The sequence below is a fragment of the Halichoeres trimaculatus genome, unplaced genomic scaffold (assembly GCF_033239565.1).
Source record: "Halichoeres trimaculatus isolate MK-OKI-2021-1 unplaced genomic scaffold, fHalTri1.1 fHalTri1_scaffold_3, whole genome shotgun sequence".
Classification (NCBI taxonomy): domain Eukaryota; kingdom Metazoa; phylum Chordata; class Actinopteri; order Labriformes; family Labridae; genus Halichoeres; species Halichoeres trimaculatus.
In genome coordinates, this window is record NW_027437181.1 from 36444470 (window position 1) to 36461879 (window position 17410).

At 41.3% G+C, this 17410-nt stretch overlaps 1 protein-coding gene across 3 annotated transcripts in view; it reads right to left on the minus strand.

The window, feature by feature from the left end:
- Positions 1-17410, minus strand: part of phkb (phosphorylase kinase, beta) — a 194855-nt gene that overhangs the window by 1637 nt on the left and 175808 nt on the right. For 2 of the 3 annotated variants that reach the window (XM_074666021.1, XM_074666019.1), the window contains 7 exons: positions 15902-15959; positions 15346-15436; positions 8522-8727; positions 2866-3000; positions 2458-2587; positions 2195-2302; positions 1884-2024 (listed from right to left, as the gene is read on the minus strand). In XM_074666021.1, the coding sequence (XP_074522122.1) occupies positions 1884-2024; positions 2195-2302; positions 2458-2587; positions 2866-3000; positions 8522-8727; positions 15346-15436; positions 15902-15959 (869 nt within the window). Of the gene's footprint in view, positions 1-1883; positions 2025-2194; positions 2303-2457; positions 2588-2865; positions 3001-8521; positions 8728-9886; positions 9978-15345; positions 15437-15901; positions 15960-17410 lie in introns of all 3 variants that reach the window. The other variant, XM_074666020.1, reaches the window with a different exon arrangement.

The window sequence follows — 17410 nt, forward strand, 5'->3', positions numbered from 1 at the left end:
CATACATGTTATCTGTGCAGGAAAATGACTAACAAATGATGAATTAAGAAAATATCTGGTCATGTGTCAGACTGATTGAACTTTATGCAGAGTGGCAGAAGCACAGTTAATGTCTGATAAAGTGTAAACAGCACCAAATGAAGCAAATATAACCATCAGTTCATTGCTAGGAAACAAAATAAAGGTTTAATATGTTATGTTTGTTGTTTTTCAATCAGTGTCTTTCAGCTTCAAATTTGGTATAATGCAAGATGATCTGTTCCCATGTAATAGGGTGTCCTATGTGCTGGTCAGGGCTCACCAGTGTTGTCTTTCAAAATCTTCTCAATGTTTAGTACACATCTGATCAAAATTCTAAGACCACTTAAAAAATTGTAAGAATTTACATTTTGCACTTTTGGATGTGTTTTATTCAGATTTAAAGACAACTTATTTGCTTTAAACCATCTGTTAACATTATTCATTTCCTTTGTAATTACATCCAAAAGCTGCTGTAATTCCACACCACAATAAAAAATATTTGTGTCATCTGCAAATAACACAAATTTTAATACATTGGACACATGGCAAATGTCATTTATGTACATTATAAATAGTTGTGGTCCTAAGACTGATCCTTGAGGGACCCCACAGGTAATGTCCATAAGATTTGATGCAATCCGATCTTAAGTTCTATAAAGAGCTTTAAAATGCAAAAAGAAGAAATGGTAGTGAGAAAAACAGAAATGTGAGTAAACAATTTATTGGAAACAACTATTGAAGTGGAATAATCTGATGATCAGCTGATCAAAAGTTTAAGACCACAACTTTTAAAAGACGAAATCCATAAAATGTGAATTCAGTGTCATTTTCTGTCAGGTATTCGACATAGGCCATGGGAATACTCTGATTCTCAACCCAAATTAGGGCTGTTACTGGAGCCGACTGCAGCCCAATAACCATCAGACGACATCTGAGAGAGAAGAGCTTTAAGAACAAAACACGTCTTCAAAGGTCTTGCCTCCTTTAATACCACAAACTCGCCCATTTGGACTTTTTCAGAGAGCAGCAAACATGAGATCCCACTGGAGATGTTTTCACGGGGGCACCATCATGATCTGGAGCTTTTTCTTTCAATGGTTCAGGTTGGTTAGGGGCGTCAAACAATGCCTGGCTATGAGGAGATGCTGCAGGGGGCCTTCTTCATGACTGAGGGCCCTGGTCCGTGTGGTAATGACTTTTTGATGTAAAGGTGCACCACCAAAAAACAGTGGATGTACTGTGATCAGGGTGCCGAGTGCTGAAAACACTAAGGGGCATTTGTTCTGCACAGAAAGAGCTGATGCCAGGGCAAACACCTGCTGTCAGCTGAAAGAGGCCTAAAAACAGACCAATATTATAAATTAAAAAATTACACCCTCACTCCCAGGCAAACAGGCACAAGAACAATGCTGACATCAAACTTGCTCACCTTACTTGATCTGCTTCACTATTAGTCGTGTTGAAATGATAAAAAAGTTACATTAATGCAGCAACTTTGAAATTTTCCTGTGAATGCAGCCTCACCGGGTGAAGGACTTCTTCTATTGGACTTTTCTTTTTGTTATCTGATATTATGTCTTTAATGTATTTGATAACTGCTGACTTTTCCTTTTGTGTTTACTTTTGGTGCTTTGCTGCCAACAAAGCTTTTTCTGTAATGTGGATGAAAAGAGTCTGAAAAACCTACATGATTAAGTTTTCATTAAAGTTGAGGACTAGCCTCCTTTTTTTCTATAGATCATGATTGTTGGGTACCCTGTTATAAACAGGCTCCAGTTGGAGTCTTCATGATAATATTTTCCCCCAGGATATGATGAGAAAAGACAATGTCAGGTTATCAGGCCCAGAAGGAGCCACTTTACCTGTTTCCCGACGCCATCAGAGCTGCTGCGATCCCTCTGAAAGTCATTAAAGGCTTCCTTCACCAGACCGTCCAGATCGACCTTATCACTGAACTCCAGCTCCGGGTTTCTCTCCAGCACAATGGACACCACCATTAACAACTAAACGCACACAGAGGAGAGAGGAGGAGGCTTTTAGCAACTGAGGAGCTTCATTACATTCTTTAAGTCTAGACCTCCCTAAATGTCAAGCTGAAGAGTTTCAGTCTGGGATAAAGAGAGACAAATGAACCCATGAGCTTTGATTTTCTGGATAAGCCTCTTTGTTTTACCTCGACGATGATTTGTCTGTACTCAGGCAGTATAATGTTTTTCAGCGTGTCCTCCACCAGCAGGGAGAAGTTCATCTCATACATGGTCATGTCAGACAGTGTTGGTTGCTACAGAGGGAAAAACATAGAATGGTGACAGATTTAATTAACTTGTCCTTGTTAAGATGATGGACTGAATAGAAGTGGCATCAGTGGTTTCTGTCACAGCAGGTGTTTGTAAAGCAGAAAACAACACAGCATCACATGTCGGGGGAGACAGGCACCTGTGGCAGGTGATTCCCAGCCACCAGGATCCCGTTTGGGGTCCTCTCCAGGATCTGCCACACACGGTCATAAAAGCCCAGAGGGGTCCTGTTCAAAGAGCCATCGATCTGACGCCTGTTCAGCCAAGACCTGAAGCCAGATAGAAAGAGTTCACAGCCCTGGGTGAGATATCACTGATAGCACTTTGTTAGAGTTTTTTTTTTATGAGTCATTGTGTTTAAATGAGATGAGACTAAAGGAAATTAGATTGCTGCCCGGGCAGATGATCAGATAAAGATGTGGACTCCACAGACGATCAAACGTCAAAAGATTAGACAACAAGAACAAGCAGTGGGATGAATGCATGTTGTCCTCACTGTGAGACTTATTAACTGAGCGAGTCGACAGGTGATGATGATGATGGTTACCTGCCGGTGTGCTGAGGCTGCAGCACATCCAACAGGAGCTGCTTGATGTCGCTGGGGGAGAGCTGGTAGATGTCCTGTGGGGGCATGTCTCCAGCCCGGATCTTCAGCTCATGCTTCATGGCCTGGACAATCCACCTGTAGATCCACACAGACTGTAAACACCCAAACACATCAACCCTCATGGGGTTGATGGTTTTCAAGCAGCAGCAAGTTTATGATGATGCCAAAAGAAGCAGAAGCACAACCTCATAACAAAATCACCCTGGCTGCAAAGGGCTGACACCTTTCCTCTCGATACAAATAAGGCGGCATGTTGGGTGGCAGAATGATTCTGTCTTTCTCCTTTTCTGTGTGTGAGCCAGCATTTCTGTCACTTTTTATGAGACAGCTCATTTCACTTAAGGACTTTTATTGTAATTATAAAAATAAAACCTCTCCATCGTAATGGGACATTTCCCTCCTTTGAATTACTGCCTAATAAATGTGATCTGCCTTAACTCATTCTTTTTTTCTGCCAAATAGCTTTATGAGCTCAAACACAGCTCCCTGTCAGTGCACTGAGGAGCTCACAGAGAGGATCTGTTTTCTGACCACTTTATACAAAGAAGGAGCTCACATATAGATCTAACACATCAGCATGCCAGTGTATGATTAGAGGAGTCGGTGGGTGGGATATGTGAGCAGGAAGAAAACATGATGTGCTAAAAATTGATGAGTAGGAAGTTAGAATTTTATTTCTGATTTCCTGTTTTATTTTGTTAACCCTTGTCTCTTCTCTTTTCCAGTTCCTGTCAAGCTGCCTCCCTCACAGCTGATCACCGGCCCCTCCCTAATGATCCCTAATGTGCTGCACCTGTTTCTTGTTATGCTCACTCCCTTTTCTTTCTTTAGCTCTGGTGCTCCCTCACTTTCCCACCGGATTTATCACTTGTCGCCTCAGTATATGCCCAGACTTGTGTTTCGCCTTAAGGTGGGTACACACTACAGGATGATCAGGCTGGTTCTTGTCCCCATCTCCCCCTTATGATCAGAGCCAGCAGAGGCCTGATTGTCTGATGTCTGCAAATGACATTGTGTGTGATTTTCCTGTGGTGTGGGGTGTGTTGAGAGTGATTTGAGAGATTGTAGATAATGAACTTGTTTAATATTTGCAACTAGATATCCTGTAGTGTGCGGGGTGAGGGGGGCCGAGCAGGTACAGCGTGTAATGTCACGTGTACCAGAGCAAAGCCAATCAAAACACGAGCTGGCTCAGCTCACTGACTGAAGAGGAAGTAAGAAATCTGCCTGTGATACTTGTCACGACTTTACTCAACACGTACTCTCACTGTTATGCATACAGCTCATATCCCTGCAGTCTCCACGACTTTCTCCAAAATCATTTTTCTTCTTTGTATTTTTTCGAAATTTGGAGGCCAAAAACAACCATAATTGCTTTTTCACGTTCATGTAGAAGCTGATACTCTGCTGAAGAATCTGCAATCTGTTTTTTTTCATCAAGTGTGTGCTAACTTATTGTGTGAAGGTTTGAAGAATACTGTAATATGTGCAGCCTTTAGCTCCTGACTTTTTCTGCCTCCTAATGTTTTTTGATTTTTGCCTTGACCTTGTACCCCTGCCACTGATTGATCTCCCATGTACCAAACCGGCTTCTGATTAAAAACTCTCTTTAGAAATCTTCAACTGTCTCTGCTTTTGAATCCTTGCTCTGTGCCTGAAACACAGGGGATGAACCCTCACATCAACATGCAGGTTTCATAATGAGAAGATCAAGCTTCATAGAGTGCATTATTAGTGTGGGCTGAATTTGAGGACTTGCTTTCACTGTGAAAAATCACAAACATTTCAGCTCTTTATTAGTTTTGCAGTAAAACCTGAGGTTCAAAATGTACAGTTCCTCCAGATGCCACCAGAGGGTGGCTGAAAAATAACTCACTCCCCTTTAGTGTTCTTTTTGGCGACCTGTTTAATTTTAGTTTGAGTCTAGTCTTTGTATCAAACTATTATTTTAGTTTTTATTTATTTTTATTTATTATTTATTTTATTTATTTCATTTTTTATTTATTTAGTTTTTTTATATTTTATTTTAGTTTTAGTCACATTTATACTCCTTTTAGTCAAGTCAAGTTTCAGTTGACTAAAAGTCTGAGCATTTTAGTCTTATTGTAGTCAGAATTATCCATGATTATTTTAGTCTAGTTTTAGTCAATGAAAACTGATGACATTTTAGTCTAGTTTTAGTCAATGGAGAAGTTGTCGTTATACTTTACTATCCGTAGCTCCGACTTCCACATAATGCCGCGCGAGTGGGGGTATAGAGGAAGTGACGTCGCCTGCGTCTGCGCGGTACGACCTGATGCACCAGCTGAACTGCGACCCAGGAAATGGAAATAATACAAGATAAAAGTGATACTAAATAACGCAATGACATTACGTCCCATCTCGTTTTGGTTAACGAAAATGAAGACGTATATTAGCAGAGTTTTCATCTTGTAAACCACATTTAGTCCCGTTTTTATTCGTTAACAATATTACATTATATATTCAATTATAGTTTTAGTCACATGACCACCATTCACGTCCCGTCTCCTCCCGTTTCTGTCACGTGATAAAGGTTCATTGACGTTGATATTTAGTCATAATTTTCGTTGACTAAAGCAACACTACTCTCCATGAAGCCCTTTGACACAAAGCCCACCTAGAAAAAATAAAGCTCAGTATGGTGGAAAAATATCCTCCCCAGTCTCCAAAGCAATTGATTAGGGGTGCACTGATCACAATTTTCTGGCCAATCACCGATCTTTAAAAAGCCTGACCTGCCGATACCAATTAAGGCCGATTTTTACTTTTTATTTTTCATAACTGACAGCATTTGCCTTTAATGTTCTAATTTTATTTTATTGAAAATCATTGAACAATACATTTGAAACAATAAAACTTTATATTTTGACTTAAACAACCAATAAAGTGTCCTGACTTTTAGGTCTCAGAGCAAAAAACAACAATGGCTGGCTGTCAGACCTTCATAGAGGTATATAAAATTAGTTTCATATGTAAGGCTGGGCCGATCACTGATCTCTAATCACTGATCCCCTAAAATTAAGGAAATCAGCAATGATTGATCAGCCGGTCGATCGATCGTAGCATATCTACTATTAATCTATTCCCCTGCTGCTGCATGACTATGGGATCATAGTGACTGCAGCTTGTTTGGGTTTTTAAGTTGGCCTTTGTTGAAGTTGTTTTCTTGTTTGGAGTCTCTTTCTCTCCTGCGCCTTCACACCTACACCTCATCACTGCAATCACCACCTACATTTCAGCCTTGCTGGGCCTGAGTATTCCCAATTCAGATGTGGTATTTTGGCCAGCTCTCTTGAGTTTTGTCGTGCATTTGCAGTTATTGAGCCTTCGAGCTTTTTGTGTATTTTACCAGTGACTAATTTTTGACTGTCCTTTTTTCAGTGCCTCCATGAGCCCCCAGTGCTACCGCCCACTCTCTGCCACACTCTCACTGCACTCACTCTCCAGCCTTCACCTCACCTCCGATTCCCCTCTCACGCCTTGGACCCTGGATTCCCCCCAATTCTTCCCCTTTCCCCCCCCATTCTTCCCCCTTTAACTAATTCCCTTCAATGTTTCATCTTCCACCAGCTGTCACTTTTGGGTCCAAACCAAAACACCTGGGCCTGTATTTACAAAGCATCCTAAGGCTAAAAGTAGCTCTTGGTGGCGTCATTCTCTGAAAAATCTTAGAATTCCTCAGATTGTAAGATTTTTCACAGAATTTTCCCTCGGTAAGATAAAAGTTATTCACGAAGCGTTATGGAGCCCCAAAGGTGAAAAACTGTTAGGACATTTAGAGTGGACGCTCATACTTGTGTGGGACTTTCCAAACACGTTTAAAACAGTTTCTGCCACCTGAGACAGCTGTTTAGCTGCTGATCCACCCCCTAAACTGTCCAGTTAATGAGCATATGAAATTCTGTAACATTCTTACAGTTATTATTATCACAGAAACTGATGTCATACCCTAAGTGGTGGCCTACAACAATGCGTGAGAACAACTTCTCTTTGTGCTGTAATCGCCGCCCTTGCTTGAGATTGCAGCTCCTACCAGCGCCTCTCATGCAAAATGTGCGCACAAGGAGAGAGAACGACACACTGATTTGTTGGGCAATGCACTCCTATGTCTGCCTCTGCCCTTGTGGGACCCAGTGTCCCTCTTAACACTATTTGATTCCCCTGTACGAGCTGAGACCAACACAAGGTTTTGTGTAGTTACTTTTTTATCCATGTCGTTTGCTGTTTTGGCCATCCTGCCAAATCATACTGGGTTCTGACAGGGTTCTGCAAAAATCAGCATTCTTACAATTCCAAGCAGCTAGCTACCAACACTTTGTGCTAGTATGGACATTTGTAAGGTATATGTGATGTAGTGACAAACTGTTTTTATGTGTGTCTTGTGTTACTGTAACATTTATTTGTCATGAGAAGAACTGAAGTGTGTTTTATGCAGAGCCAAACAAACCCAAAGCTCCTGTGAGGAACATTTGATCAGTTTTGATTTTGTCATCCTCTGTGGAAAAAACCCTCCATATTTTTAAGCTGCTCTGGCTCTGTATATGTGTTAATGTTTTCTCACAAACTTCTCATCCTGATTTCTTTCAACAGTCAGTTTTATCACTGATGGTAAATCTTAGTTGTAGAAAAAATAACCTAAAAATAATCAAAGTGTCTATTTCAGCAAGCTGTCGATCATCTGTTGTGCCACCAACCCCTTCACCCCTTGGTTTCAGGATTAGAAGATCACAGTTTAGAAGTTTTTAGGCTTGCTGCTGATGGTATGGTTTTATAGGCCATAGAGAGCTTCACTAGCTACATTTAAATGCAGTTGATATTCAGGTTAAGATCAATATTCCAGTTTCTGAAACATTTGGAACAACCCGTTCACATGCATGAGCAAACAGGGTTGTTCCTTTCTACATGGGACATGGTACAAAACAGCAACACATGGACAACATCTCGACGCACGAAGAACGTCATGACACTATCCATGCCACTTTCGCTTCTTCTTCTTCCTGTATCCATAGCAACAGCAGCAACAGCTGCAGCATCATAGACTTCCTTTACTCAAAAGACTAAGATGTTTTGTGGACAGAACATGTGCAGAACACAAATCAATCTTCCTTTGGGTGGGGATATCCCGATGGGCGTATGCATGAACAAATACTTAGGGTTTTTTAAAAACCAGAATATGAGCATATTCCATTTCTTAAAAATGGTTATTTGTGTTAACATGGCCATGCGCAACTTGTTGGTAGTATTCAGAATATGAAAGGGTAATTGACTGCATGTAAACATAGATGATATTAATTTCAGTTTGATCTGAAACCAGTTAACAACTCCCCACATTAGCTTAGGGACAAAAAGCTAAGTCCTCCTTTTTATGGACACAAATGAGAGAGAAGTTAAACACCTGAATTTACTGAAAGTGACCTATATCTGCAGCCTTTAGTGATCCTTTTATTCCACTGTTTTGTTCTTGTCATGCTGAGTGGTCTGAACAGCATTGAATATAAAGGAAAGATTACATTATGCATGAGGCTGACTCATTCCTTGCACCACTCCAACAGCCCTGTGTCTGGATCAGTCTTACCCAACTCTGATCTTGAGCATGCCGCTGAAGAGTTCTGGGTTGTTGGAGATGATCCATCCGATGTGGATGACCAGCTCCTGCTGCAGAACGGCCTCCCGTTCCCCACCGTGAGGAGAGCACTTGCTGTAAATAATGCCTTGGATCACACCTGGTGACAGCGGGTTGGAGATCACTTCCTCTTCTTGCCCGAAGAGACCGAGAGTCACCTGGGATTCACAGGCATTCACACAAACAAAGAGCAAACACCAAACCCACCGTTAGAAAGGACTGTGCAGTGCAATGTTAAAGTCTTGTTGTGTATTATATCTACATTTGTGAGCCTCCACAGGTGCACAGATGAACAAAGTGTGCACACGTGTAGTCTGGCATGTAGTGTACTTTCTCCAAGGTGCATTTTCTACAAGAATCTGTTCCATCACGCTGAAATTGGCCTCTTCTCTCAGAGTCACATGAAAGTGAGTGGGGAAAAAATTACAGCCCCCCCAGATTACTCTTCTGTATTTTCTGTCTTCTGAAAGCCATCTCATAAAAATTACACCTCACCAATCTTCCTGATGCAAGGACACGCTGTTTTTCCTCGCCTTCAGCTGATGAAACCCGGCACTTTGAAGAGGAATCATTCATCTTAACATCTAAACGGAGTCTAACTGAGGGATGAGCCAGCAGGAGCTGGAAATGTTTGGAAACTTTGAATTCAAGCAGAAAGCTTTGTTGAATTTGAACAGCCATGAGAAGTATAACCCTGAGCTGCCGTTTTTTTGTAAGAGGGGAACACAGCCGTTTGAAATCTTAAATCAGCTTTACCAATCATGTCAAGAGCAGCATTCCCTCGGGTGTGCAATCTATATGCAGATTCACACCTCGAGCTACTCCAGTATAATGAAACGGCTAAAACTGTTCAGAAGGGTAAAAATGAGGCAAGATAAGTGACGCTCTCGAGAGGAGGCTAATCTCTGAATAACACTCCACAGGAAATGATGCACCTAAACCCATCCAGCGAGAGGGAGTGGCATCGCACAAATCCTCAGGTCGAATTAAATCAATAAGCACAAGGTGCATCTAGACACGTGGACACGGTGCATATTAGGAAACTCTCACACTGACAGCCTTCCTACATCTACAGCTTAGAGACACACGGAGTGGAGGTGAGCTGTGATGAGAGATGTGAGCATGCAGCTGGCCTGAGTGACTCCCATAGGATGTCAGCAAGAGGAGAAAATATTTCTTGTATAATTTCTTTGAATCAGTGAACATTAAAATTGTTGACCTCATCACGTTCAGTTCCCAAATATAACCCAAAATAATTTGCACAGAGCTGATCGTGATGTAAACCCTGAAGGCCCTGCTGACTGGGTGCTTACTTACCTGCTTGCCATGCACTAAAACACTAGTTATACTGGGGGCAAGGCTGTCCACTAGTTTAGTTAAGAGACTGGCAGCGAGACGGACAACAGACCTGATGGGCAAAAGAAACAAAAACAGTTTTTACAAGATTATAGATAACTACCCACAGATGGGAAGTTACACATTGTGGTTTTTTTTTTGTGTTTTGTTCACAAGTCTGAGGTTTGAGTCCCTCAGTCTCAGCAGAAAAAAATATTGGATGTGATGTTGAACTTTCAGTGTCATCACTGTGAGTTCACATTGTTCTCAAATAAGCACTGAGTTAAGAACTGTGTGCAAACAAGGTCTCAAAGTTTAAAGTGAGTTTTGTACAAACTTTCAACATCTGATGAGAGCAAAACTTTATCTCTTATGCAAAAAATAAGGAATCACTTTGAGCCTCCTTTTTTAAATAATATGTCAGCTTAGGCTTCAGGATTATTATTTCACTGAAGAGTCATGCAGAAAAGTGTACAACTACCAGCCATCCCATCATGACCATCTACCCAATATTATTAAGTCCTCCCTTGTCTCTGATGCTCGTATGCTGGCTGTAGGGGCTTTGGGGTAAATACAGGCAGTGTTGCCAACTCCACAGTAAGAAAAGTAGCTATTGGCTGTCCCAGGAGCCCCTAAAGTTGCTAAATGACATCATCACTTATTTTGCAAATTGGGTCATTTGCATTAAGTAATTTAGTAATTTGCATTAAGTAAATATCAATAGACATTCTTCTGTTGATTCTTGTTTATTTATTTATTTATTTATTTTAATATCAACCCTCCTCCTTCTTCTGGGCCTGGGACAGGCAAAAGTGACCCAAAAGAGACAAGCACATGCACAATTCATTTTCTTGCAGTTGTGTGTTCTGGCTGCAGCTGAGAGGGACTGCTGTGAGAGAGGAGGACTTATCTGCCTGAGTGATTGAGGAGCTCACGTCAGCACCTGCTTCCTGTTGTGAAAAGTAAGATCAATTTTTGCTTTTACATGAGAGTCCTCAAACTCCAGAAAAGTTGCTAGATGCTTTCTTAAATAAGTCACTAAAGGGGTTTGAAAAGTCAATAAATACGGCAACAAAGTAGCTAGGTTGGCAACACTGGGTACAGGGGGGCAGTATGGGCACCCTCATCTGTTGGCAGCTGCAAACTGGAATTTAAGCAGGTGTTTATGTCTGATTTATGGTGAAATATTTTCTTATTAGACTATTAGACTTAATAAAAGCCACATTCACCTGAAGCAGGGTTACTCATTACGCGTCTCGTTAAGCTTTAATTGGTGGCTCGCATGGTACGCCAGCTTATAACAATATAACACAGCCAATACATTTTTTGAAATGTGCTGCATATATATACACTATAAACACACAAACATCTGCATCGTGTTTCTCTTTTCACCTCAATTAGTTATACACAGTTACAGGATTTGTAATTCTGTCTCCATAAGAGAGGTAACTGGCAAACCTGGCAACCAGCACGTTTACAGCATTGTTTGTAACACCTGCTTACTTGACTGCAGTGCAGGGTTTTATGTCATGATCACCCAGGTAGCCTGTACAAATCAATTTCTAATTCAAAAAAGACAGAAAAACAGACGTAACGAATATTGAAAGTAGACAGTCCGTGGAAGCCGCAAACTAAGGTCAACATGATGCCAGAGAGGGGACAAGCAACAAGCTACAGGTGTTCAGAGTAAAAAATGGAAGGTACGAGGCATATAAGATGAGTACAAGAAATTTCAAGGCAAGTGGATGAACAAATTCTTCTTTATTCTACATGGCATGACCCCTCTGTGCCTGATATGCAAACAAACCTGCGCTGTTTCAAACTAAGCAACTTGGAGCGCCATTTCAAAATGGCGCATCCGAAATTCAATGAAAGTTATCCACCTGTGTCAAGAAACTAAACAAGGACATCTTTCTGACCCTACTATAGGGAGATTTTTTCACTCTTTACATGAACTCAGACGTCATTCTTACTCCTGCTCATCTTCCTGCTTCAAACACATCAACCCCAAATTATTGAAACACTGGTAACAGTATCCCACCCACTGATAGGAGCTTCTGTAAATTAATGATCTGTGCTGCCCATTTTCACTTTTTTTGTGGTCACAATGTTATTTGTTAGTTGTAAAATGTGTATGTCGTGTAAATCTGAGACCCCAACCATAAAACAAAACCTTACTGATGATCTCATACCACTTAAGGATAATAAATGAGTTCTAGTTCTGAAATATGAATCTGAAATGATCTGTTTAATAGATAACAGATACAATATTTTAATGTTCACTAATTTCTTTGTTTGCTATTCAGGGGAGTCTGTGGCCTTGAAGCAGCCTCCTCAATATGCAGGAATCCTATGAGGGAAAAGCAGCACACACACACTTAGCTTATCTCCACATGGTAGCCCACAGCCACACACACAACACACACACACACACACACACACACACACACACACACACACACACACACACACACACACACACACACACACACACACACACACACACACACTCACACACACACACACACTCACACACTAATCTATCGCCATCCTCACAGGAGCAGCAAACAAATCAAATAATGTCATTAATGGGGTCATGAATACAGCTCAAACATAACCACCTCTTATTACACGCTGAGAAGAATAACTATCGTGTGTGTGTGTGTGTGTGTGTGTGTGTGTGTAGTTACTCTGTGCTTAAACCTGTGGATATGGGAAGGCACATCTTGAGCACAAAGCTTATTGTTTGGGAGGCATGATGTGGTGTCAGTCCACTGATGCTTTGTTGGGGAACCTATTTCAAGCTTCACTTCCTGGCCCATGTTAGGGAAATGAGAAACTAAATTGAACTCAATATCGATGCTATTTTCCAGTAAGTAGGAATGGAGCCTCCAGGTTTGCTTTTTCTCTCTCTTTTTCTGCTCATTGGCTTGATTTTAACTCCTCTGAGCAAAAACCCTTGTTATGAATAATGCAGCATGTAATAAAGGTGATTATGGCTGTCGGTCAACCCAGAGCAAATTCAAACCAAATCGACAGAAGACATCCTGACGTCTAAAAACAGAAACAAAGGCTCATGTGAGAAGCTGCGTCAACCATCTACAGTATTTGATCAATTCTTTATGAGCTAGGCCGGCTGTACACCATGAAAACATAGAACCAAAGCAGCTCTGGAATAAAAATCAAGGAGAGCTTCTAAAACTGGATCAAAGAGCTGATGGTTTGATGTGTAAAAGCAAGGAAAACTTCCAGTATGCCTTTCAAAGTAAAAGCTCAACCAGAGTTTTCTGTTAAAAGGTTCTTTGTTTTCCAATAATGCTTTTATTTTGATCTTTTTTTTTTTTTTTTTTTTTTGCTGAAAAACAGGTTTTATGTTTGTAAGTCTGGAGCTGTAACAGTGTCTCCGATTTATTTCCTGGATCCCATCATTTGTATGTCAACTTAGCATTGTTAGCTTTTTAAAATGGGAATAAAACATAAAAATCTTAACCTTATCTTCAAGACTGTTCTACTGCACTTTTTGTTTGTTTTACAGGGAGCCCAGTCTCAACAGAATTCATATATTCACAAACAGACAAAAGTTTAAAAACACCCCAATTTTTCCAGTTTGAACTGCCAGAGGTTCAGAAAAAGGTAAATTTACCCAAAACTGAAATAATGAACATTTCCTAATTATCAAAATGCCTTTTTAACAACTCAAAGCTGATCTGCAGCAATGGTGAATGATCAAGCCTTGAAAGCTGGTGTGACCAATTCCGGCTATAGCGGCCATATTAGTCATGGCAAAGGCTTTGTCTACCGCTATAGGGCGCCTGTCAGTCACGTGACCTTCAGCTGTGCCTCTTATTGGGGGAGCTCGCGATCTTAACATCCTCTGAACGGCGGAGTTAGAAAAAAATTCACCCCACGTACAGTGAATGCCGATAGTAAAATGAATGACACAGACAGGAGACGTTTTTTGAACCAGGCTGTAAATAGGTTAATTTCTGGTTTGAAAACAGCTTTTTTTGGCTTGGTGTGTTTGTGACTTCCGCTACTTCCGGAGCCAGCCTTAAGTGAACACTTGAGAAACAGCGGAATTTAGCACTTCTGCATTGTCTCATATTCCTCGACTGGAGGTTGCCGCTTGAGTTTAACCTGCCCCGGGCCTGCTCATTATTTACACCTCCATCATCTAGTCTGTCCTGTGTATCTCCTCTGCCTCCAAACACGGCAGGCACAGACATCAACCCCTCACAACCTGGACACACACTGTCTAATCTCCTCTCTGGACAATGTTTCAGAGCCCTCATTTAGGACATCAGGACATCAAGACACAGGAACAGTTTCTTTCCACAGGCCGTCACTCTGATGAACAAATACAAACTAAACCTGCCACACAACTATAATTTTCACTGACGGTATTCATCACATTCATTCATGTTAGTCCAAAGTTTAGATCACATTTTGGTTTATATATTGATCCCATGATTTATGTTTCATCGTCAGCTGTTTATTTGTTCCATACTTTCATTTCAGAGACATTAAACAGCATTATTTCAATAAAAACTGGAAAAGATAGGGTGCTCTAAAACTTTGGTCCTATAGTGTATTTTTCCACCTAAATTACTTTAGTAATTAATAAGTTATGACTTTTCAGGTTGTTGATTAAAGTTACTGATACAAATCCAAGTTAATACTTTTAATGTACCTGAAAATCAGAAAGCAAACAGCCTTAGAGTAGAGTTTGAGTAAAGACCATTTTTATTGGATAGAACCAATTTTTATGATGTTTGTAAAGCCAAAGAAATGTAATGGTAGCTAGTTATAGATAGTTACGTTACAGCACAGAGTTTAAAGGTCTATAAACACTGTCGCTCTGCACTTGTAGGTGGTGCCTGACAAACTTTACAGCCCCTCTTTGACACACAGCTGCCCTCTGAGAAACAGATCCAGAACCACTTTGTTTCTTCATTATTAAAGCTAAATGATATCTTATCCATGGTGTACAGCCAGAGTTAATGCAGTGGGTGATGCTACGATTGGCAGAGACCAGGCTCCAGTCTCTGTGATGGTTAATGGAGTACAAGCAAACACTGACACAAACAGCTAGACACCTATGACTCAATGAGCTAGCTAGCTGCACTTAGCTAGTTTGGCTAATCCCATGACTGTGTGGGTGTTAAATAAACCTGAGGGTTTGAAAAGTTTATATCAGCATAGAGATAAAACACTGTCCTGGTTCTGGTTAATTAGATATTTTAGAGGAGGACAAAGTGTAAACAGCTTGTTTTCAGCTGACTGCTGTAGTCTCAGGTTTAAAAATCTTGGTTGACAAACCCAGAGATGAGAAATCACAAACTAGCATTAGCTGAACCTCACACAGCTCTCAGTCTAGCCAGCTAGCCCACAGCTAACATGAGACATCATGCAGGTTGTCCTGACCTCAGCCTGAACATTACCTGTTTCCCATGCACCAGAATAGTTGTGATGTGAGGAGCTATAGAGCTGGCAAACTTCTTGATAATAGCAGCTGCATGGCGCACTGCCAGCCTACAGCCCGACCAGATTGAATAAGAGTTATCGTAAACTGTCATCATGGGAAAAAATGTAGTGAGGACCAGAAGCGTGACAAAACAAGTACAAAGACAAGACCTTTGGTTAATGAACAGTAATTAAAAACAACACACCAAAGAGGACAAGTATCTCTTTGAATTCAAAGCCTTTTACAAAACTGAATCATTAATCAAGACAATAATTAATGAGAATTTAGTATCACATTGTATTTACTGCTTCTTAATGTGTTAGAGGACTTCGCTGCTCCTGCATACGTCTCTGATTTACATTTCTCACCTGGAAAAATCCTTCAGAATCTAAATTTTGGCCCAAATAAGTCAAACTATTCAGATCATGTCCAAAAAAATGTTGCAATGCTTTCCTTTTAAGAAACTAACACCAAACAAAGGTGTGCAGCTTGAAAATGTTTGTGTGTTTTATGTGTGTGAGTGAAAATCAGACCAAAGCTTCCTGCTGCCAGCTCTCCTGTAGATTCTCTCCAGTTCATCCATCAGGTTCTCTGCAACAGACATTGAAAAACAACGTAAACACATATCCAAAGTCAGCACAAGAAAAAATCTCTGTGACTCATTTTTTTTTTTACTTGCTGCAGTGCCATCAATATCTTGTTTTTGGAGGTTGCTGTCTTGCCTAAAGGTGCAGTGTGTTGAAGTTGGCAGTATTTGGCCAAACAGAGGCGGTAGAAATGGAATACATTGCTTAAATTAAAGGGAACACTAAAATAACACATCCTAGATCTGAATAAATGAAATATTCTTATGAAATACTTTGTTTTTTACATAGTTGAATGTGCTGACAACAAAATCAAACAATAATCAAATCAATAATGGTAACCCACGGAGGTCTGGATTTGGAGTCACACTCAAAATTAAAGTGGAAAAACACACAAAAGGCTGATCCAACTTTGATGTAATGTCCTTAGAACTAGTCATAATGAGGCTCAGTCCACGTGCCTGTATGACCTCCCTACAACACGTGGGCGTGCTCCTGATGAGGTGGGGAATGGTCTCCTGAGGGATCTCCTCCCAGACCTGTACTACAGCATCCTCCAACTCCTGGACAGTCTGTGGTGCAACGTGGTGTTGGTGGATGGAGAAAGACCCAGATGCGCTCAGTTGGATTCAGGTCTGGGGAACAGGCGACCCAGTCCATAGCATCAATGCCTTCGCCTTACAGGAATTGCTGAAACACTCCAGCCACTTCAACTCTAGCATTGAATTGCATTAAGAGGAACCTAGAGCCAACCGCACCAGAATATGGTCTCACAAGGGATCTGAGAATCTCATCTTGGTACCTAATAGCAGTCAGGCTACCTCTGGAGAGCACATGGAGGGCTGTGTGCCCCCCAAAGAAATGCCACCCCACACCATTACTGACCCACTGTCAAACCGGTCATGCTGGAGGATGTTGCAGGCAGCAGAACGTTCTTTACACCATGTCCAGATTCTGTAACATCTGTCACATGTGCTCAGTGTGAACCTGCTTTCATCTGTGAAGAGCACAGGGCACCAGTGGAGAATTTGCTAATCTTGGTGTTCTCTGGCAAATGCCAAACGTTCTGCACGATGCTGGACTGTAAACACAACCCCCACCTGTGAGCTCTCATACCACCCTCATGGAGTCTGTTTCTGACCCTTTGAGCAGACTCATGCACATTTGTGGTCTGCTGGAGGTCACTTTGCAGGACTCTGGCAGTGCTCCTCCTGTTCCTCCTTGCACAAAGGAAGAGGTAGTGGTCCTGCTGCTGGGTCGTTGCCCTCCTACAGCCTCCTCTACGTCTCCTGATGCTCTGGCCTGTCTCCTGGTAGTGCCTCTATGCTCTGGACACTACGCTGACAGACACAGCAAACCTCCACAGCTCACATTGATGAGCCATCCTGGATGAGCTGCTCTACCTGAGCCACTTGTGTGGGTTGTAGACTCCGTCTCATGCTAACACTAGAGTGAAAG